Source organism: Oncorhynchus mykiss, chromosome 5 (assembly GCF_013265735.2).
Source record: "Oncorhynchus mykiss isolate Arlee chromosome 5, USDA_OmykA_1.1, whole genome shotgun sequence".
NCBI lineage: Eukaryota > Metazoa > Chordata > Actinopteri > Salmoniformes > Salmonidae > Oncorhynchus > Oncorhynchus mykiss.
This window is the reverse complement of record NC_048569.1, coordinates 16,847,282-16,871,489: the sequence shown is the minus strand read 5'-3', so window position 1 is coordinate 16,871,489 and position 24,208 is coordinate 16,847,282. Positions and strand designations below refer to the sequence as shown.

General features: G+C 45.4%; 1 protein-coding gene across 1 annotated transcript in view; it reads left to right on the top strand.

Moving 5' to 3' along the window:
• Window positions 1-2,035: 2,035 nt before the first annotated feature.
• LOC118964572 (metal transporter CNNM4-like) overlaps window positions 2,036-24,208 on the top strand; it is a 77,208-nt gene continuing 55,035 nt past the window's right edge. Inside the window, exons 1-2 of the mRNA XM_036976954.1 lie at window positions 2,036-3,833; window positions 17,010-17,153. Of these exons, the coding sequence (XP_036832849.1) occupies window positions 2,420-3,833; window positions 17,010-17,153 (1,558 nt within the window). The 5' untranslated portion in view covers window positions 2,036-2,419. The remainder of the gene's footprint in view (window positions 3,834-17,009; window positions 17,154-24,208) is intronic.

The following is a 24,208-nucleotide window of genomic DNA, read 5'->3' as shown; positions in this document are numbered from 1 at the left end:
TGCAAGTTGAATCCTGAAAATGTTTAAGATGTTTCTTGATCAGAATTATATTCAGAATATTCAAATTTTGTAGAATCATGACATTTTAAATGTTCTTCTACCATGATTATTTTTTTGAAGAATAAATGTTATTTGACTATTCTATTTTAAAAGCGCTTCCCAATCAGGGATTTTCCGTTTTTGTCCACTAGATGGCAATATAAGATCGCATAAAAACTACTATCATTGGATAAAACACAACCGTGATTTCTACAGTATCGTGTTATTGTTACGTAGCTCTAGGTCACGGAAAAGTAATTGGATTTTTTAAAATCATGGATCAGCAGAGAATTAAGTCACATCTACCTCACTAGGCTACTACACGGTGACATATTTAAAACTGGTACGCACAAATTGAATAGCCTAAAGCATAGGTTTATTTTTTTTTATAAGAGATTAGATTATTTCAATCATTAAGCTAGCCTTTTAGCCTAAATTGTTTTATTATTCATATTTTAGTCTGTTTAAAAATGCACGTGGAGCATAAAACTTTAACACGTTTTGTTGTTGATATTTGTTGATGTCGTTGTTGTCCACCCTTTGTTTTTGACCCATCCATCCCTTAAGAGATTGAGAGACAATCAGCTCATAGTCACATCTACCAGTGACCGCCAGCGGTGAGTTGCATCAGTAACACTGACTGCAACTGTCTCAGTGACACGAATAACCATCGACTATCCATCTGCTTTTCCACTGAGCACAGACGTTACCACATCATGCACATCTTTGGTTTGGTTGAGTGGTCTTCAACTCTGAATCCCATCTAAAAAAACAACAACCTTTAGACAGGGTCTTTTGGTTGAAACTTAAATTGAACTGAGACCCACTGTTGTCCACACTGCGGTGCCAGGCCGCCAGAGCCAGAGAGATGCGGGTGAGACCCTTTACATAACAGCTGGGTCTTTGACTGTCTATAAACCGCAGGATTCACTCTGCCACATTGCCTTGGTCCTTTATGGCAAAATGTAATGATGCAATTTAATTAGGGATAATATGCCTTGGGTTGATATCAAGACATGGATCATTGATTAGGCGCAATGTTATAATGTTCTTTCTTGTAGACCATTTGAGGTGACTATAACAAAATTATTGTCTTGTCTTATTGACAATGCCTTACTAAAGAGCTCAGTGACACTGTCATAGGATGCCACCTTTCCAACAAGTCAGTTCGTCAATTTGCTGCCCTGCTAGAGCTGCCCTGGTCATCTGTAAGTGCTGTTATTGTGAAATGGGAACACTGGTTCAGCCACCAAGTAGCCACACAGCTCACAGAATGGACCGCTGAACTTAAATGACAGAGTGAAAAGAAAGAAGCCTGTACAGAATAAAATATTCTAAAACATGCATCCTTTTGGCAATAAAGTAACATTTTTAAATAATGACAAAGACAAAGACATTAACTTTATGTCCTGAATACAAAGCTTTATGTTTGGGGCAAATCCAACACACACATCACTGAGTACCAGTCTTCATATTTTCAAGCATGGTGGTGATTGCATCAGGTTATGGGTATGCTTGTCATTGGCAAGGACAAGGGATTTTTGGGGGATAAAATGCAAAGGAGTAGAACTAAGCACAGGCAAAGTAAGTCCTAGAGGAAAATCTGGTTCAGTCTGCTTTCCAACAGACACTAGAAGACTAATTCTCCTTTCAGCAGGACAATAACCTAAAACACAAGGCCAAATCTACACTGAAGTTGCTAACCAAGATGACATTGAATGTTCCTGAATGACCGAGTTACAGCTTGACTTGGCTGTCTAACAACGATCAACAACCAACTTCAGAGCTTGAAGAATTAAAAAATAATAATGTACAAATAGTGTACAATCCAGGCGTGCAAAGCTCTTAAAGACTTACCCAGAAAGACTCACAGCTGTAATCGCTGCCAAAGGTGTAACTCAGGGGTGTGAATAATTATGTAAATGTAATATTTCTGTATGTCATTTTCAATACATTTGATCAAAATTATAAAACATGTTTTCACTTTGTGTGTAGATGGGTGTGAGAGAAAAATCAATTTAATCCATTTTCAATTCAGACTGTAACACAACAACATGTGAACGTCAAGGGGTAGGGAGGATGGTTCGTAATAACGGCTGGAACGGAGTCAATGGAATAGCATCAAACATGTGTTTAATGTTTTTGATACTATCCCACCTATTCCACGCCAGCCATTACCACGAGCCCGTCCTCCCCAATGAAGGTGCCACTAACCTCCTGTGCTGAACCCCAACAGTATGTTACACACGTGTACGTGTGTATGGCTATACCTGCCGTGTCCGATAGGCGGTGCTTTAGGGTTATTATGGTAATAGGAGCGGGGCTGGAGGGAGATGAGTAGTGACGTCAGCACCTAGGTCGCCAGTACAGTGAAACAAACATGGCGACAGAATGGAGCGGGCAGCAAGGCTACGTTCTGACTCTAATCGTTTTCTTTTGGAGTGCAGTGGGGGGACGCACAGAGACAGCCACTTCGAGTGTCCGCAGTAGCGGGAGCCAGGTGCTCGGTATGCGGCTGGAGAGGAGCGACAAACCGGCCTCGACCACTGACGATGGGGTCATCCAATTAACGGAGGAGAGCACAGTGCAGCTCCGGTTCTACGGAGTGCAGCTCAACTCGGGCACCTGGGCTCAGATACGCTTCACAGAACGAGGGGATGGGAGCGAGGATGGGGGAAACAATAACATTATTGACGACACACCTAACAGCACTTGTGTTGATTTCACAAAAGACTTCAGCATCGCAAACTACATGAACATCAGTAGCCGGGGAACCACGGGGGTACTCAGCATAAACATTAAACCGCTTCGTAAGAGCGAGCCGCACAAGGAGTATGGGCTGTGCATCAGGAGTTTGGCTGATGGTAGGTGGGCTCTGCTCGGGGATAGCGACGGGAGACTGCGGGTGGTGGAGGGGGAAAAAACTCTCCTCCCCCTGTGGTTCCAGATCATCCTCATCTGCTGTCTGTTGGTGCTGTCTGGCATGTTCAGCGGGCTGAACCTGGGGCTCATGGCTCTGGACCCCATGGAGCTCCGTATAGTCCAGAGCTGTGGCTCAGAGAAGGAGAAGAAATACGCCCGCAAAATTGAGCCCATCCGCAGCAAGGGGAACTACCTTCTCTGTTCTCTGTTGCTTGGTAACGTCTTGGTCAATACCACACTCACCATTCTCCTGGATGACCTGATAGGCTCTGGGCTGGGCGCCGTGGTCGCCTCCACAGTGGGTATTGTGATTTTCGGTGAGATAGTCCCCCAGGCGCTGTGTTCTCGCCACGGGCTGGCGGTGGGCGCCAACACCATCCAGGTGACCAAGTTCTTCATGTTGCTCACCTTCCCCCTCTCCTTCCCCGTCAGCAAGCTCCTAGACGTGCTCCTAGGCCAGGAGATTGGCACTGTGTATAACCGCGAGAAGCTGGTGGAGATGCTCAGGGTGACGGAACCGTACAACGACCTGGTCAAAGAGGAGCTCAACATGATCCAAGGAGCGCTGGAACTCCGGAATAAGACGGTGGAGAGCGTGATGACTCCTCTGGCCCACTGCTTCATGATCCAGAACGACGCGGTCCTTGACTTCAACACCATGTCAGAGATCATGGAGAGCGGCTACACGCGTATCCCCGTGTTCGACGACGAGCGCTCCAACATCGTGGACATCCTGTACGTGAAGGACCTGGCGTTCGTGGACCCTGATGACTGCACCACCCTGAAGACCATCACCAAGTTCTACAACCACCCTGTCCACTTTGTGTTCCACGACACACGGCTGGACTCCATGCTGGAGGAGTTCAAGAAAGGTGTGTATATCTGGAGGGTCGGGGGAAGCATGTGTCATACATCATATTTACATACATGGTTGATGTATGGAAAACTATTTATAATGCATCCGTCACTCCCCATAATCAATACACTCATATACACACACACACACTGAGACAGATGTGCCCCTGGCTGTATTGATGAGTGGAATATCTCAACCCAGTTGTCATGGCAGGGAACAACTGTGACACATCACAATCTAGGGGTCATCAACTCTGTCTCTGGATAGCTACAGGGAATAGGTTTTTGTTCTAGACCTGCACTATTCACACCTGGTTGATTAGTTGAATCAGCTGTGTTAGTGCTGGCCTGGAACAGAAGTCTGTACCTATAACTCTCCAGGAACTTTGCCATAATTAGTTATTGGTCCATTCTGTTGTCATTTCAGTTCTGTTGTCATTTAGGAAAGTAGGGCCACACGGGGGGAGAGCATTGGGCTAGGGCTGCTATCGTCACTCACTCTTAGGGCTGCTATCGTCACTCACTCTTAGGGCTGCTATCGTCACTCACTCTTAGGGCTGCTATCGTCACTCAGTCTTAGGGCTGCTATCGTCACTCAGTCTTAGGGCTGCTATCGCCACTCAGTCTTAGGGCTGCTATCGTCACTCAGTCTTAGGGCTGCTATCGTCACTCAGTCTTAGGGCTGCTATCGTCACTCAGTCTTAGGGCTGCTATCGTCACTCAGTCTTAGGGCTGCTATCGTCACTCACTCTTAGGGCTGCTATCGTCTCTCAGTCTTAGGGCTGCTATCGTCACTCACTCTTAGGGCTGCTATCGTCACTCACTCTTAGGGCTGCTATCGTCACTCACTCTTAGGGCTGCTATCGTCACTCACTCTTAGGGCTGCTATCGTCACTCACTCTTAGGGCTGCTATCGTCACTCACTCTTAGGGCTGCTATCGTCACTCACTCTTAGGGCTGCTATCGTCACTCAGTCTTAGGGCTGCTATCGTCACTCAGTCTTAGGGCTGCTATCGTCACTCAGTCTTAGGGCTGCTATGGTCACTCACTCTTAGGGCTGCTATCGTCACTCACTCTTAGGGCTGCTATCGTCACTCACTCTTAGGGCTGCTATCGTCACTCACTCTTAGGGCTGCTATCGTCTCACTCTTAGGGCTGCTATCGTCTCACTCTCAGGGCTGCTATCGTCTCTCATTCTCAGGGCTGCTATCGTCACTCACTCTTAGGGCTGCTATCGTCTCTCACTCTTAGGGCTGCTATCGTCACTCACTCTTAGGGCTGCTATCGTCACTCACTCTTAGGGCTGCTATCGTCACTCACTCTTAGGGCTGCTATCATCTCTCACTCTTAGGGCTGCTATCGTCTCCCAGTCTTAGGGCTGCTATCGTCTCTCAGTCTTAGGGCTGCTATCGTCTCTCAGTCTTAGGGCTATCCAGGGGCTAGGCTAGCTAGGCTGTTGTAACCCCTCACTCAAAAGTTGTAATGCATGTTATCAACATCAAGTTGATAACATCATTTGATGTTGCATGCTTATAACACAACCTAGGTGGCTACCTATATGCCTTGCCAGTTAGCTGACCCAAACTACAGTTTGTATCATTGAGAGTGTGTGAAGAATAACAGATGTCACCAGCTGTCATAACTGTTTATAATATATATATACAGTGCCTTGCGAAAGTATTCGGCCCCCTTGAACTTTGCGACCTTTTGCCACATTTCAGGCTTCAAACATAAAGATATCAAAGTGTATTTTTTTGTGAAGAATCAACAATAAGTGGGACACAATCATGAAGTGGAACGACATTTATTGGATATTTCAAACTTTTTTAACAAAACAAAAACTGATAAATTGGGCGTGCAAAATTATTCAGCCCCTTTACTTTCAGTGCAGCAAACTCTCTCCAGAAGTTCAGTGAGGATCTCTGAATGATCCAATGTTGACCTAAATGACTAATGATGATAAATACAATCCACCTGTGTGTAATCAAGTCTCCGTATAAATGCACCTGCACTGTGATAGATAGTCTCAGAGGTCCGTTAAAAACGCAGAGAGAATCATGAAGAACAAGGAACACACCAGGCAGGTCCGAGATACTGTTGTGAAGAAGTTTAAAGCCGGATTTGGATACAAAAAGATTTCCCAAGCTTTAAACATCCCAAGGAGCACTGTGCAAGCGATAATATTGAAATGGAAGGAGTATCAGACCACTGCAAATCTACCAAGACCTGGCCGTCCCTCTAAACTTTCAGCTCATACAAGGAGAAGACTGATCAGAGATGCAGCCAAGAGGCCCATGATCGCTCTGGATGAAGTGCAGAGATCTACAGCTGAGGTGGGAGACTCTGTCCATAGGACAACAATCAGTCGTATATTGCACAAATCTGGCCTTTATGGAAGAGTGGCAAGAAGAAAGCCATTTCTTAAAGATATCCATAAAAAGTGTCGTTTAAAGTTTGCCACAAGCCACCTGGGAGACACACCAAACATGTGGAAGAAGGTGCTCTGGTCAGATGAAACCAAAATTGAACTTTTTGGCAACAATGCAAAACGTTATGTTTGGCGTAAAAGCAACACAGCTCATCACCCTGAACACACCATGCCCACTGTCAAACATGGTGGTGGCAGCATCATGGTTTGGGCCTGCTTTTCTTCAGCAGGGACAGGGAAGATGGTTAAAATTGATGGGAAGATGGATGGAGCCAAATACAGGACCATTCTGGAAGAGAACCTGATGGAGTCTGCAAAAGACCTGAGACTGGGACGGAGATTTGTCTTCCAACAAGACAATGAAAACATAACATAAAACACAAAGCAAAATCTACAATGGAATGGTTCAAAAATAAACATATCCAGGTGTTAGAATGGCCAAGTCAAAAGTCCAGACCTGAATCCAATCGAGAATCTGTGGGAAGAACTGAAAACTGCTGTTCACAAATGCTCTCCATCCAACCTCACTGAGCTCGAGCTGTTTTGCAAGGAGGAATGGGAAAAAAATTCAGTCTCTCGATGTGCAAAACTGATAGAGACATACCCCAAGCGACTTACAGCTGTAATCGCAGCAAAAGGTGGCGCTACAAAGTATTAACTTAAGGGGGCTGAATCATTTTGCACGCCCAATTTGTCAGTTTTTGATTTGTTAACCTTTCTGATCTCCCCATCCCGGATCCGGGATCGTGAATACAGACTCAAGCTCATTACCATAACGCAACGTTAACTATTCATGAAAATCGCAAATGAAATTAAATAAATATGCTAGCTCTCAAGCTTAGCCTTTTGTTAACAACACTGTCATCTCAGATTTTCAAAATATGCTTCTCAACCATTGCAAAACAAGCATTTGTGTAACAGTATTGATGGCTAACGTAGCATTCAGCATTCAGCTGGCAACATTTACACAAAAAAACAGAAAAGCATTCAAAAAAATCATTTACCTTTGAAGAACTTCAGATGTTTTCAATGAGGAGACTCTCAGATAGCAAATGTTCAGTTTTTCCTGAAAGATTATTTGTTTAGGACAAATCGCTCTGTTTTCTGCGTCACGTTTAGCTATGAAAAAACTGTAAATCTATCAGCAAGCTCATTAGCATAACACAACGTTAACTATTTATGAAAATCGCAAATGAAATGAAATAAATATGCCATCTCTCAAGCTTAGCCTTTTGTAAACAACACTGTCATCTCAGATTTTCAAAATATGCTTCTCAACCATAGGAAAACAATCATTTGTGTAAAAGTAGCTAGCTAGAGTTAGCATTTCGAGTTAGCATTTAGCGTTAGCATTAGCGTTAGCATCCAGCACGCAACATTAACAAAAACATAAAAGCCTTCAAATAAAATAATTTACCTTTGAAGAACTTCTGATGTTTTCAATGAGGATACTCTCAGTTAGATAGCAGATGCTCAGTTTTTCCAAAAAGATTCCTTGTGCATTAGAAATAGCTCCGTTTTATACATCACATTTGGCTACCAAAAAAAAATCCATAAATTCAGTCCTCAAAACGCAAACTTTTTTCCAAATTAACTCCATAATATCGACTGAAAACATGGCAAACGTTGTTTAGAATCAATCATCAAGGTGTTTTTCACATATCTCTTCATTGATACATCGTTCTTGGACACATGCTTTCTCCCCTGAATCAAATGGTAAAGTAGAAGCAGCTGGCAATTGCGCACCAAATTCGACGCAGGACACCAGGCGGACACTTGGAAAATGTAGTCTCTTATGGTCAATCTTCCAATGATATGCCTACAAATACGTCACAATGCTGCTAAGACCTTGGGCGAACGACAGAAAGTGTAGGCTCATTCGTTGCGCAATCACAGCCATATAAGGAGAGAATGGAAAACAGAGCTTCAGAAATTCTGCTAATTCCTGGGAGATGCATCATCTTGGTTTCGCCTGTAGAATGAGTTCTGGGGCACTTACAGACAAAATCTTTGCAGATTCTGAAACTTCAGAGTGTTATGCATAGTCAAGCATCTTTTCGTGACAAAATATCGCGCTTAAAACGGGAACGTTTTTTATCCAAAAATGAAATGGCGCCCCTAGAGCTCTAACTGGTTAAAAAAGTTTGAAATATCCAATAAATGTCGTTCCACTTCATGATTGTGTCCCACTTGTTGTTGATTCTTCACAAAAAAATACAGTTTTATATCTTTGTTTGAAGCCTGAAATGTGGCAAAAGGTTGCAAAGTTCAAGGGGGCCGAATACACAGTGCCTTGCGAAAGTGTGTGTATATATATATATAGCCTAGGCCTTATTGTAAAGAGGGTCACCCACTCTCTGGGTGACCAGTGGGTTGACTGGATCGGTTGGGAACAGCTGAACTGTCAGTCTGGAGCTGGGGTCTCAGCTGTAGAGCAAGCTGCTGCTGCCAAAGTGCCTGTGGTGCTAACAGTAAAGTGCCCCACCTGGTCCTGCAGACCCACAGGATATGCAGGCTTTTGTTCCATCCCAACATTAACACATGAGTAAGGTTGGGGACAAGGTACGGGTGAGGGTTAAGGTTTAGTTGTTGAAGTAGCCTTGTATCTGCGGTTAGACAGCATGGTGACCTAGTGGAGGGATAGTGACAGGACAGTGCTGATCTTCACACCACAGACAGTCAGAGATCAAAGATGGACGACACTGACTGAGCCTAACAACCACGCATTCAGATCATCGCTGTGACTATAATCACCGTGTGACCTCACTCTTCTGACCCACTGGTGTGTCTCTACTCTCTTCTTTATTGGCTGGAGGGTGACAGCAGTGTGTGAGATGTCAGCTGTGTTGTCAGTGGAAAGGTATACAGTATATGTGTGTGTGTTAGCGGAGAGGAGGATAAGAGCAGAGAGGAGGATAAGAGAGGAGGATAAGAGGAAGAAAAGAGCGGAGAGGAGGATAAGAGGAAGATAAGAGCGGAGGGGAAGATAAGAGGAGGATAAGAGAAGGATAAGATCGGAGAGGAGGATAAGAGCGGAGAGGAGGATAAGAGCAGAGAGGAGGATAAGAGGAAGATAAGAGCGGAGAGGAGGATAAGAGGAAGATAAGAGCGGAGAGGAGGATAAGAGGAAGATAAGAGCGGAGAGGAAGATAAGAGCAGAGAGGAGGATAAGAGAGGAGGATAAGAGGAAGATAAGAGCGGAGAGGAGGATAAGAGGAAGATAAGAGCGGAGAGGAGGATAAGAGCAGAGAGGAGGATAAGAGCAGAGAGGAGGATAAGAGGAAGATAAGAGCGGAGAGGACGATAAGAGGAGGATAAGAGCGGAGAGGAGGATAAGAGGAAGATAAGAGCGGAGAGGAGGATAAGAGCAGAGAGGAGGATAAGAGGAAGATAAGAGCGGAGAGGAGGATAAGAGCGGAGAGGAGGATAAGAGCAGAGAGGAGGATAAGAGAGGAGGATAAGAGGAAGATAAGAGCGGAGAGGAGGATAAGAGCAGAGAGGAGGATAAGAGAGGAGGATAAGAGCAGAGAGGAGGATAAGAGGAAGATAAGAGCGGAGAGGAGGATAAGAGCGGAGAGAAGGATAAGAGCGGAGAGAAGGATAAGAGCGGAGAGGAGGATAAGAGCGGAGAGGAGGATAAGAGCGGAGAGGAGGATAAGAGCAGAGAGGAGGATAAGAGCGGAGAGGAGAAATAGTAAACCAGGAGATGGATTACCCCCTTCTGTCTCTCTCTATCCCCATCCCCCTTTCTTGTATGGATTTAGAGCTTAAAGAGAGGAGAACTGGGGGAAGAACCAGAGATCAGAACAGACTCGGGGGGGGTTATGTGACTAACTATATACAGTACACTTAAGTAGACTACCTCTAGTACCCTAACACCCAGGAACCAGGAACAGTCTCCTCTCAATATTCAGATATTTCACAACACCATCGACTCCAGCTGATTGACCCACTGACTGACTGACTGACTGATTAACTGACCCCAGTACTGACTAACTGATGAACTGGCCCCACTACTGACTGACTGATTGATCCCAGTACTGACTGACTGATTGACCCCAGTACTGACTGACTGATTGACCCCAGTACTGACTGACTGATTGATCCCAGTACTGACTGACTGATTGACCCCAGTACTGACTGACTGATTGACCCCAGTACTGACTGACTGATTGACCCCAGTACTGACTGACTGATTGACCCCAGTACTGACTGACTGACTGACCCCAGTACTGACTGACTGACCCCAGTACTGACTGACTGACTGACTGACCCCAGTACTGACTGACTGACTGATTGACCCCAGTACTGACTGACTGATTGACCCCAGTAGTGACTGACTGTCTGATTGACCCCAGTACTGACTGACTGATTTGCCCCCGTACTGACTGACTGTTTAACTGACCCCAGTACTGACTGACTGAACTGACCCCAGTATTGACTGACTGATGAACTGACCCCGGTACTGACTGACTGATGAACTGACCCCGGTACTGACTGACTGATGAACTGACCCCGGTACTGACTGACTGATGAACTGACCCCAGTACTGACTGACTGATGAACTGACCCCAGTACTGACTGACTGATGAACTGACCCCAGTACTGACTGACTGACCCCAGTACTGACTGACTGACTGACCCCAGTACTGACTGACTGACTGACCCCAGTACTGACTGACTGACCCCTGTACTGACTGACTGACCCCTGTACTGACTGACTGACCCCAGTACTGACTGACTGACTCCAGTACTGACTGATTGACCCCAGTACTGACTGACTGATTGACCACAGTACTGACTGACTCCAGTACTGACTGACTAACCCCAGTACTGACTGACTGACTGACCCCAGTACTGACTGACCCCAGTACTGACTGACTGACTGACCCCAGTACTGACTGACTGACTGACCCCAGTACTGACTGACTGACCCCAGTACTGACTGACTGACCCCAGTACTGATTGACCCCAGTACTGACTGACTGATTGACCCCAGTACTGACTGACTCCAGTACTGACTGACTGACTGATTGACCCCAGTGCTGACTGACCCCAGGACAGACTGACTGACCCCAGTACTGACTGACTGACTTGCCCCCGTACTGACTGACTGTTTAACTGACCCCAGTACTGACTGACTGAACTGACCCCAGTACTGACTGACTGATGAACTGACCCCAGTACTGACTGACTGATGAACTGACCCCAGTACTGACTGACTGACCCCAGTACTGACTGATTGACCCCAGTACTGACTGACTGATTGACCCCAGTACTGACTGACTCCAGTACTGACTGACTGACTCCAGTACTGACTGACTGACTGATTGACCCCAGTGCTGACTGACCCCAGTACTGACTGACTGACCCCAGTACTGACTGACTGACTTGCCCCCGTACTGACTGACTGTTTAACTGACCCCAGTACTGACTGACTGATGAACTGACCCCAGTACTGACTGACTGATGAACTGACCCCAGTATTGACTGACTGACTGACTGACCCCAGTACTGACTGACTGACTGACTGACCCCAGTACTGACTGACTGACTGACTGACTGACCCAAGTACTGATGACTGACTGACCCCAGTACTGACTGACAATTGGCAATTCGTTAACACTACTCCTGGAGAACAACCCTCCTGTTGGATTTGTTTCCAACCCTGTTCTAACACATCTGATTTTACGAAGCAGCTTCTGATTGACTGACTGACTGACCCCAGTACTGACTGTCTGACTGACCCCAGTACTGACTGTCTGACTGACCCCAGTACTGACTGACTGACTGACCCCTGTACTGACTGACTGACTGACTGACCCCAGTACTGACCGACTGACCCCTGTACTGACTGACTGACCCCTGTACTGACTGACTGACCCCAGTACTGACTGACTGACTGACCCCAGTACTGACTGACTGATTGACCCCAGTACTGACTGACTGATTGACCCCAGTACTGACTGACTCCAGTACTGACTGACTGACTGACCCCAGTACTGACTGACTGACCCCAGTACTGACTGACTGACTGACTGACTGACTGACTGACCCCAGTACTGACTGACTGACTGACTGACTGACCCCAGTACTGACTGACTGACTGACTGACCCCAGTACTGACTGACTGACCCCAGTACTGACTGACTGACTCCAGTACTGACTGACTGACTGACCCCAGTACTGACCCCAGTACTGACTGACTCCAGTACTGACTGACTGACTCCAGTACTGTCTGACTGACTCCAGTACTGACTGACTGACTGATTGACCCCAGTGCTGACTGACCCCAGTACTGACTGACTGACCCCAGTACTGACTGACTGACTTGCCCCCGTACTGACTGACTGTTTAACTGACCCCAGTACTGACTGACTGATGAACTGACCCCAGTACTGACTGACTGACTGACTGACCCAAGTACTGATGACTGACTGACCCCAGTACTGACTGACAATTGGCAATTCGTTAACACTACTCCTGGAGAACAACCCTCCTGTTGGATTTGTTTCCAACCCTGTTCTAACACATCTGATTTTACGAAGCAGCTTCTGATTGACTGACTGACTGACCCCAGTACTGACTGTCTGACTGACCCCAGTACTGACTGTCTGACTGACCCCAGTACTGACTGACTGACTGACCCCTGTACTGACCGACTGACTGACTGACCCCTGTACTGACTGACTGACTGACTGACCCCAGTACTGACCGACTGACCCCTGTACTGACCGACTGACCCCTGTACTGACTGACTGACCCCAGTACTGACTGACTGACTGACCCCAGTACTGACTGACTGACCCCAGTACTGACTGACTGATTGACCCCAGTACTGACTGACTGATTGACCCCAGTACTGACTGACTCCAGTACTGACTGACTGACTGACCCCAGTACTGACTGACTGACCCCAGTACTGACTGACTGACTGACTGACTGACTGACTGACTGACTGACTGACCCCAGTACTGACTGACTGACTGACTGACTGACCCCAGTACTGACTGACTGACTGACTGACCCCAGTACTGACTGACTGACTGACTGACCCCAGTACTGACTGACTGACCCCAGTACTGACTGACTGACTCCAGTACTGACTGACTGACTGACCCCAGTACTGACTGACTGACTGACCCCAGTACTGACTGACTCCAGTACTGACTGACTGACTCCAGTACTGACTGACTGACTCCAGTACTGACTGACTGACTAATTGACCCCAGTACTGACTGACTGACCCCAGTACTGACTGACTGACCCCAGTACTGACTGACTGACCCCAGTACTGACTGACTCACCCCAGTACTGACTGACTGACCCCAGTATTGACTGACATATTACACCAGTATTGACTGACATATTACACCAGTACTGACTGACTGATTTACCCCAGTACTGACTGACTGACTGATTTACCCCAGTACTGACTGACTGACTGACTGACTGACCCCAGTACTGACTGACTGACTGACCCCAGTACTGACTGACTGACTGACCCCAGTACTGACTGACTGACCCCAGTACTGACTGACTGACTGACTGACCCCAGTACTGACTGACTAACTGACCCCAGTACTGACAGACTGTTTAACTGACCCCAGTACTGACGGACTGACTGACTGATGAACTGACCCCAGTACTGACTGACTGACTGACTGACCCCAGTACTGACTGACTGACTGACCCCAGTACTGACTGACCCAAGTACTGATGACTGACTGACCCCAGTACTGACTGACTGATTGACCCCAGTACTGACTGACTCCAGTACTGACTGACTGACTCCAGTACTGACTGACTGACTCCAGTACTGACTGACTGACCCCAGTACTGACTGACTGACCCCAGTACTGACTGACTGACTGACTGACTGACTCCAGTACTGACTGACCCCAGTACTGACTGACTGACCCCAGTACTGACTGACATATTACACCAGTACTGACTGACTGACTGACTGACCCCAGTACTGACTGACTGACTGACCCCAGTACTGACTGACTGATTAACTGACCCCAGTACTGACTGACTGTTTAACTGACCCCTGTACTGACGGACTGACTGACTGATTGACCCCAGTACTGACTGACTGACTGACCCCAGTACTGACTGACTGATTAACTGACCCCAGTACTGACTGACTGTTTAACTGACCCCTGTACTGACGGACTGACTGACTGATTGACCCCAGTACTGACTGACTGATTGACCCCAGTACTGACTGACTGTTTAACTGACCCCTGTACTGATGGACTGACTGGCTGATGAACTGACCCCAGTACTGACTGACTGATTGACCCCAGTACTGACTGACTGATTGACCCCAGTACTGACTGACTGATTGACCCCAGTACTGACTAACTGACTAACCGACTCCAGTACTGACTGACTGATTTACCCCAGTACTGACTCACTGATTTACCCCAGTACTGACTGACTGATTGACCCCAGTACTGACTGACTGACTGATTAACCCCAGTACTGACTGACTGACTGATTGACCCCAGTACTGACTGACTGACTGACTGACTGACCCCAGTACTGACTGACTGACCCCAGTACTGACTGACTGACTCCAGTACTGACTGACTGACTCCAGTACTGACTGACTGACCCCAGTACTGACTGACTGACCCCAGTACTGACTGACTGACTGACTGACTGACTCCAGTACTGACTGACCCCAGTACTGACTGACTGACCCCAGTACTGACTGACTCCAGTACTGACTGACATATTACACCAGTACTGACTGACTGACCCCAGTACTGACTGACTGACTGACCCCAGTACTGACTGACTGATGAACTGACCCCAGTACTGACTGACTGATTGACCCCAGTACTGACTGACTGATTGACTGATTGACCCCAGTACTGACTGACTGATTGACCCCAGTACTGACTAACTGACTGACCGACTCCAGTACTGACTGACTGATTTACCCCAGTACTGACTCACTGATTTACCCCAGTACTGACTGACTGATTGACCCCAGTACTGACTGACTGACTGATTGACCCCAGTACTGACTGACTGACTGATTAACCCCAGTACTGACTGACTGACTGATTGACCCCAGTACTGACTGACTGACTGACTGACCCCAGTACTGACTGACTGACCCCAGTACTGACTGACTGACTCCAGTACTGACTGACTGACTCCAGTACTGACTGACTGACCCCAGTACTGACTGACTGACCCCAGTACTGACTGACTGACCCCAGTACTGACTGACTGACTGACTGACTGACTCCAGTACTGACTGACCCCAGTACTGACTGACTGACCCCAGTACTGACTGACTCCAATACTGACTGACATATTACACCAGTACTGACTGACTGACCCCAGTACTGACTGACTGACTGACCCCAGTACTGACTGACTGATTAACTGACCCCAGTACTGATTGACTGTTTAACTGACCCCTGTACTGACGGACTGACTGACTGATTGACCCCAGTACTGACTGACTGACTGACCCCAGTATTGACTGACTGATTAACTGACCCCAGTACTGACTGACTGTTTAACTGACCCCTGTACTGACGGACTGACTGACTGATTGACCCCAGTACTGACTGACTGATTGACCCCAGTACTGACTGACTGTTTAACTGACCCCTGTACTGATGGACTGACTGGCTGATGAACTGACCCCAGTACTGACTGACTGATTGACCCCAGTACTGACTGACTGATTGACTGATTGACCCCAGTACTGACTGACTGATTGACCCCAGTACTGACTAACTGACTGACCGACTCCAGTACTGACTGACTGATTTACCCCAGTACTGACTGACTGATTTACCCCAGTACTGACTGACTGATTGACCCCAGTACTGACTGACTGACTGATTGACCCCAGTACTGACTGACTGACTGATTGACCCCAGTACTGACTGACTGACTGATTGACCCCAGTACTGACTGACTGACTGATTGACCCCAGTACTGACTGACTGACTGATTGACCCCAGTATTGACTGACTGGTTAACTGACCCCTGTACTGACGGACTGACTGATGAACTGACCCCAGTACTGACTGACTGACTGTTTGACCCCAGTACTGACTGACTGACTGACTGACCACAGTACTGACTGACTGATTAACTGACCCCAGTACTGACTGACTAACTGACCACAGTACTGACTGACTGATTAACTGACCCCAGTACTGACTGACTAACAGACGCCAGTACTGACTGACTAACTGACCCCAGTACTGACTGACTAACTGACCCCAGTACTGACTGACTAACTGACCCCAGTACTGACTGACTGATTAACTGACCCCAGTACTGACTGACTAACAGACGCCAGTACTGACTGACTAACTGACCCCAGTACTGACTGACTAACTGACCCCAGTACTGACTGACTAACTGACCCCAGTACTGACTGACTAACTAACCCCAGTACTGACTGACTAACTGACCCCAGTACTGACTGACTAACTGACCCCAGTACTGACTGACTAACTGACCCCAGTACTGACTGACTGATGAACTGACCCCAGTACTGACTGACTGATGAACTGACCCCAGTACTGATTGACAATTGGCAATTGGTTAACACTACTCTTGGAGAACAACCCTCCTGTAGGATTTGTTTCCAACCCTGTTCTAAAACATCTGATTTTACGAAACAGCTTCTGACTGACTGACTGACCCCAGTACTGACTGATTGACTGACCCCAGTACTGACTGACTGATTAACACCTCTCTCTGGTGTTCACCCTTCCAGGTAAATCTCACCTGGCCATCGTTCAGAAAGTGAACAGCGAGGGGGAGGGGGATCCCTTCTACGAGGTGCTGGGATTGGTCACCTTGGAGGATGTCATCGAGGAGATCATCAAGTCAGAGATACTGGACGAGTCCGACCTTTATAGTGAGTCGACATCAACTAACCCTGATTTAAACTACAGATTGACAATGGATCAGTCCGGAGTCAATTTACTTCTTCTGTAGTGAACTGGAGTGTAATGAGTTAAATTATGGATGGCAATTGGTTAACACTACTCCTGGAGAACAACCCCCCTGCAGGATTTGTTTCCAACCCTGTTCTAACACATCTGATTTCACAAAGCAGCTTCTCACAGGACCTTGTCTAACTGAATCGTGCGTTCAAGTGTAGGGCTGGAGCAAAACCCTACCTATCAGCTCTTCAGGAGTAGTTGTGTTGTATTGAAACAGAGGCAGCGTTGCAGTTTCCCAACACACATGGCCTTCAGAATGCCAACCCCTCCACCAATTTCATACTGTCATCTCCCCTCTATCACTGTGTCCCATCTCATTTCAGGATTGTCAACAGAAAAATACATAAAGAGAATGAAGCTCCCATCCTCCTAAAAAATGTTTTTGTAGATAGTGAATTCACTCGTGGTAAACATGGCTGTTGTCATTTTCCCTCTATCCTCTCTTACTATTTTCTCTCTCTCTACTCTCTTTCTCTCTACTCTCTCTCTACTTTCTCTCTCTACTCTACTCTCTCTCTACTCTTCCCCTCTCTCTCTACTCTTCCCCTCTCTCTCTACTCTTTCTCTACTCTTTCTCTACTCTTTCTGTCTCTCTCTTCTCTACTCTTTCTCTACTCTTTTTCTCTGCTCTTTCTCTCTTTACTCTTTCTCCTCTCTCTACTCTTTCTCTACTCTTTCTCTCTACTCTCTCTACTCTTTGTTTCTCTCTCTTCTCTCTCTACGCTTTCTCTCTCTACTCTCTATCTACTCTTTCTCTCTCTCCTTCTCTCCCTCCCTCCCTCCTTCTGTCCTCTTTCTTTCTCTACTCTCTCTACTCATTCTCTCTCTACTCTTTCTGTCTCTCCTCTTTCTCTCAATTCAATTCAATTCAAGGGGCTTTATTGGCATGGGAAACGTGTTAACATTGCCAAAGCAAGTGAGGTAGATAATATACAAAAGTGAAATAAACAATAAAAATTATCAGTCAACATTACACATACAGAAATTTCAAAACAATAAAGACATTACATATGTCATATTATACATATCTAAATATACAGTTTTCTCTCTACTCTCTCTCTTTCTCTCTCTACACGTTCTCTCTCTCTCTCTCTACTCTCTCTACTCTTTCTCTCTCTACTCTCTCTCTACTCTTTCTCTCTACTCTCTACTCTTTCTCTCTCTCTACTCTCTACTCTTTCTCTCTCTCTACTCTCTACTCTTTCTCACTCTCTACTCTCTCTCTACTCTTTCTCTCTCTACTCTTTCTCTCTCTACTCTCTCTCTACTCTTTCTCTCACTCGCTCTACTCTTTCTCTCGCTCTACTCTTTCTCTCTCTCTCTCTACTCTCTCTCTCTACTCTCTCTACTCTTTCTTTCTTTCTCTCTCTCCTTTCTCTCTACTTTCTTTCTCTCCTCTCTCTTTCTCTCCTCTCTCCTCTTTCTTTCTTTCTCTCCTCTTTCTTTCTCTTCTCTTTCTCTCTACTCTTTCTCTCTCTACTCTCTCTACTCTTTCTCTCTCTCTACTCTTTCTCTCTCTCTACTCTCTACTCGTTCTCTCTCTCTACTCTCTCTACTTTCTCTCTCTACTCTTTCTCTCTCTCTACTCTCTACTCGTTCTCTCTCTCTACTCTCTCTACGTTCTCTCTCTCTACTCTTTCTCTCTCTGCTCTTTCTCTCTCTCTACTCTTTCTCTCTCTCTACTCTTTCCGCCTCTCTACTCTTTCTCTCTCTTCTCTCTCTACTCTCTCTCTACTCTCTACTCTTTCTCTCTCCTTTCTCTCTACTCTTTCTCTCCTATTTCTCTCCTCTCTCTCTACTCTTTCTCTTCTCTCTCTACTTTCTCTCTCTACTCTTTCTCTCTCCTCTTTCTTTCTCTCCTCTCTCTCTCTTCTTTCTTTCTCTCCTCTCTCTCTCTCTTCTTTCTTTCTCTCCTCTCTCTCTACTTTTTTCTTTCTCTCCTCTCTCTCTACTTTTTCTTTCTCTCCTCTCTCTACTCTCTCTCTACTCTCTCTCTACTTTCTCTCTCTACTCTCTCTCTACTTTCTCTCTACTCTTTCTTTCCTCTCTCTCTCTCTCTACTCGTTCTCTCTCTCTACTCGTTCTCTCTCTCTACTCTTTCTCTCTACTCTTTCTCTCTACTCTTTCTCTCTCTCCTCTCTACTCTTTCTCTCTCTCTACTCTCTCTACTCTTTCTCTTTTCTCCTCTCTACTTTTTCTTTCTCTCCTCTCTCTACTCTTTCTCTCTCTCTCCTCATTCTCTCTCTACTCTCTCTCTACTTTCTCTCTGCTCTTTCTCTCTCTCTACTCTCTGTACTCTTTCTTTCTCTCCTCTCTCTCTACTCTTTCTCTCTCTCTACTTGTTCTCTCTCTCTACTTGTTCTCTCTCTCTACTCATTCTCTCTCTACTCTTTCTCTCTCTACTCTCTCTACTTTCTCTCTCTCTACTCTTTCTCTACTCTTTCTCTACTCTTTCTCTCTACTCTTTCTCTCTACTCTTTCTCTCTCTCCTCTCTACTCTTTCTCTCTCTCTACTCTCTCTACTCTTTCTCTTTTCTCCTCTCTACTTTTTCTTTCTCTCCTCTCTCTACTCTTTCTCTCTCTCTCCTCATTCTCTCTCTACTCTCTCTCTACTTTCTCTCTGCTCTTTCTCTCTCTCTACTCTCTGTACTCTTTCTTTCTCTCCTCTCTCTCTACTCTTTCTCTCTCTCTACTTGTTCTCTCTCTCTACTCGTTATCTCTCTACTCTTTCTCTCTCTACTCTCTCTACTTTCTCTCTCTCTACTCTCTACTCTTTCTCTCTACTCTCTCCTTTCTCTACTCTTTCTCTCTCTCTCTACTTTCTCTACTTTCTCTCTCTCTCTACTCGTTCTCTCTTTACTCTTTCTCTCTCTCCTCTCTACTTTCTCTCTGCTCTTACTCTCTCTACTTTCTCTCTACTCTTTCTCTCTCTACGTGTTCTCTCTCTACTCGTTCTCTCTCTCTACTCGTTCTCTCTCTACTCTTTCTCTCTCTACTCTTTCTCTCTCTACTCTTTCTCTCTCTCTACTCTTTCTCTCTCTCTACTCTTTCTCTACTCTTTCTCTACTCTTTCTCTCTACTCTTTCCGTCTCTCTCTACTCTTTCTCTCTACTCTTTCTCTTTCTCTCCTCTCTCTACTTTTTCTTTCTCTCCTCTACTCTTTCTCTCTCTCTCCTCGTTCTCTCTCTACTTTCTCTCTCTACTCTCTACTTTCTCTCTCTCTACTGTCTACTCTCGCTACTTTCTCTACTCTTTCTCTCTCTCTCTACTTTCTCTACTCTTTCTCTCTCTCTCTACTTTCTCGCTCTACTTTCTCTCTCTCTTTCTTTCTCTCCTCTCTCCTCTTTCTTTCTCTGCTCTCTACTCTTTCTCTCTCTCTCCTCTCTCCTCTTTCTTTCTGTCCTCTTTCTTTCTCTACTCTCTCTACTCTTTCTCTCTCTCTACTCTTTCTCTCTCTACTCTTCATCTCTCTCTACTCTCTCTACTTTTTCTCTGTCTACTCTCTCTCTACTCTTTCTCTCTCTCTACTCTCTCTCTACTCTTTCTCTCTCTCTACTCTCTCTACTTTTTCTCTCTACTTTTTCTCTCTCTACTCTTTCTCTCTCTCTCCTCTCTCCTCTTTCTTTCTGTCCTCTTTCTTTCTCTACTCTCTCTACTCGTTCTCTCTCTCTACTCTTTCTCTCTCTACTCTTCATCTCTCTCTACTCTCTCTACTTTTTCTCTGTCTACTCTCTCTCTACTCTTTCTCTCTCTCTACTCTCTCTCTACTCTTTCTCTCTCTCTCCTCTCTCTCTACTTTTTCTTTCTCTCCTCTCTCTAATCTTTCTCTCTCTCTCCTCATTCTCTCTCTACTCTCTCTCTACTTTCTCTCTGCTCTTTCTCTCTCTCTACTCTCTGTACTCTTTCTTTCTCTCCTCTCTCTCTACTCTTTCTCTCTCTCTACTTGTTCTCTCTCTCTACTTGTTCTCTCTCTCTACTCATTCTCTCTCTACTCTTTCTCTCTCTACTCTCTCTACTTTCTCTCTCTCTACTCTTTCTCTACTCTTTCTCTACTCTTTCTCTCTACTCTTTCTCTCTACTCTTTCTCTCTCTCCTCTCTACTCTTTCTCTCTCTCTACTCTCTCTACTCTTTCTCTTTTCTCCTCTCTACTTTTTCTTTCTCTCCTCTCTCTACTCTTTCTCTCTCTCTCCTCATTCTCTCTCTACTCTCTCTCTACTTTCTCTCTCTCTACTCTCTGTACTCTTTCTTTCTCTCCTCTCTCTCTACTCTTTCTCTCTCTCTACTTGTTCTCTCTCTCTACTCGTTATCTCTCTACTCTTTCTCTCTCTACTCTCTCTACTTTCTCTCTCTCTACTCTCTACTCTTTCTCTCTACTCTCTCCTTTCTCTACTCTTTCTCTCTCTCTCTACTTTCTCTACTTTCTCTCTCTCTCTACTCGTTCTCTCTTTACTCTTTCTCTCTCTACTCTCTACTTTCTCTCTGCTCTTACTCTCTCTCTACTTTCTCTCTACTCTTTCTCTCTCTACGTGTTCTCTCTCTACTCGTTCTCTCTCTCTACTCGTTCTCTCTACTCTTTCTCTCTCTCTACTCTTTCTCTCTCTCTACTCTTTCTCTACTCTTTCTCTACTCTTTCTCTCTACTCTTTCCGTCTCTCTCTACTCTTTCTCTCTACTCTTTCTCTTTCTCTCCTCTCTCTACTTTTTCTTTCTCTCCTCTACTCTTTCTCTCTCTCTCCTCGTTCTCTCTCTACTTTCTCTCTCTACTCTCTACTTTCTCTCTCTCTACTGTCTACTCTCGCTACTTTCTCTACTCTTTCTTTCTTTCTCTACTCTCTCTACTCTTTCTCTCTCTCTACTTTCTCTCTCTACTCTTCATCTCTCTCTACTCTCTCTACTTTTTCTCTGTCTACTCTCTCTCTACTCTTTCTCTCTCTCTACTCTCTCTCTACTCTTTCTCTCTCTCTACTCTCTCTACTTTTTCTCTCTACTTTTTCTCTCTACTCTTTCTCTCTCTACTCTACTCTCTCTCTACTCTTTCTCTCTACCCTCTCTACTCTTTCTCTCTCTCTCTACTCGTTCTCTCTACTCTTTCTCTCTCTCTCTCTCTACTATTTCTCTCTACTCGTTCTCTCTCTACTCTTTCTCTCTCTCTACTCTTTCTCTCTCTACTCTTCATCTCTCTCTACTCTCTCTACTTTTTCTCTGTCTACTCTCTCTCTACTCTTTCTCTCTCTCTACTCTCTCTCTACTTTTTCTCTACTTTTTCTCTCTCTACTCTTTCTCTCTCTACTCTCTCTACTTTCTCTCTCTCTACTCTCTACTCTTTCTCTCTACTCTCTCCTTTCTCTACTCTTTCTCTCTCTCTCTACTTTCTCTACTTTCTCTCTCTCTCTACTCGTTCTCTCTTTACTCTTTCTCTCTCTCCTCTCTACTTTCTCTCTGCTCTTACTCTCTCTACTTTCTCTCTACTCTTTCTCTCTCTACGTGTTCTCTCTCTACTCGTTCTCTCTCTCTACTCGTTCTCTCTCTACTCTTTCTCTCTCTACTCTTTCTCTCTCTACTCTTTCTCTCTCTCTACTCTTTCTCTCTCTCTACTCTTTCTCTACTCTTTCTCTACTCTTTCTCTCTACTCTTTCCGTCTCTCTCTACTCTTTCTCTCTACTCTTTCTCTTTCTCTCCTCTCTCTACTTTTTCTTTCTCTCCTCTACTCTTTCTCTCTCTCTCCTCGTTCTCTCTCTACTTTCTCTCTCTACTCTCTACTTTCTCTCTCTCTACTGTCTACTCTCGCTACTTTCTCTACTCTTTCTCTCTCTCTCTACTTTCTCTACTCTTTCTCTCTCTCTCTACTTTCTCGCTCTACTTTCTCTCTCTCTTTCTTTCTCTCCTCTCTCCTCTTTCTTTCTCTGCTCTCTACTCTTTCTCTCTCTCTCCTCTCTCCTCTTTCTTTCTGTCCTCTTTCTTTCTCTACTCTCTCTACTCTTTCTCTCTCTCTACTCTTTCTCTCTCTACTCTTCATCTCTCTCTACTCTCTCTACTTTTTCTCTGTCTACTCTCTCTCTACTCTTTCTCTCTCTCTACTCTCTCTCTACTCTTTCTCTCTCTCTACTCTCTCTACTTTTTCTCTCTACTTTTTCTCTCTCTACTCTTTCTCTCTCTCTCCTCTCTCCTCTTTCTTTCTGTCCTCTTTCTTTCTCTACTCTCTCTACTCGTTCTCTCTCTCTACTCTTTCTCTCTCTACTCTTCATCTCTCTCTACTCTCTCTACTTTTTCTCTGTCTACTCTCTCTCTACTCTTTCTCTCTCTCTACTCTCTCTCTACTCTTTCTCTCTCTCTCCTCTCTCTCTACTTTTTCTTTCTCTCCTCTCTCTAATCTTTCTCTCTCTCTCCTCATTCTCTCTCTACTCTCTCTCTACTTTCTCTCTGCTCTTTCTCTCTCTCTACTCTCTGTACTCTTTCTTTCTCTCCTCTCTCTCTACTCTTTCTCTCTCTCTACTTGTTCTCTCTCTCTACTTGTTCTCTCTCTCTACTCATTCTCTCTCTACTCTTTCTCTCTCTACTCTCTCTACTTTCTCTCTCTCTACTCTTTCTCTACTCTTTCTCTACTCTTTCTCTCTACTCTTTCTCTCTACTCTTTCTCTCTCTCCTCTCTACTCTTTCTCTCTCTCTACTCTCTCTACTCTTTCTCTTTTCTCCTCTCTACTTTTTCTTTCTCTCCTCTCTCTACTCTTTCTCTCTCTCTCCTCATTCTCTCTCTACTCTCTCTCTACTTTCTCTCTGCTCTTTCTCTCTCTCTACTCTCTGTACTCTTTCTTTCTCTCCTCTCTCTCTACTCTTTCTCTCTCTCTACTTGTTCTCTCTCTCTACTCGTTATCTCTCTACTCTTTCTCTCTCTACTCTCTCTACTTTCTCTCTCTCTACTCTCTACTCTTTCTCTCTACTCTCTCCTTTCTCTACTCTTTCTCTCTCT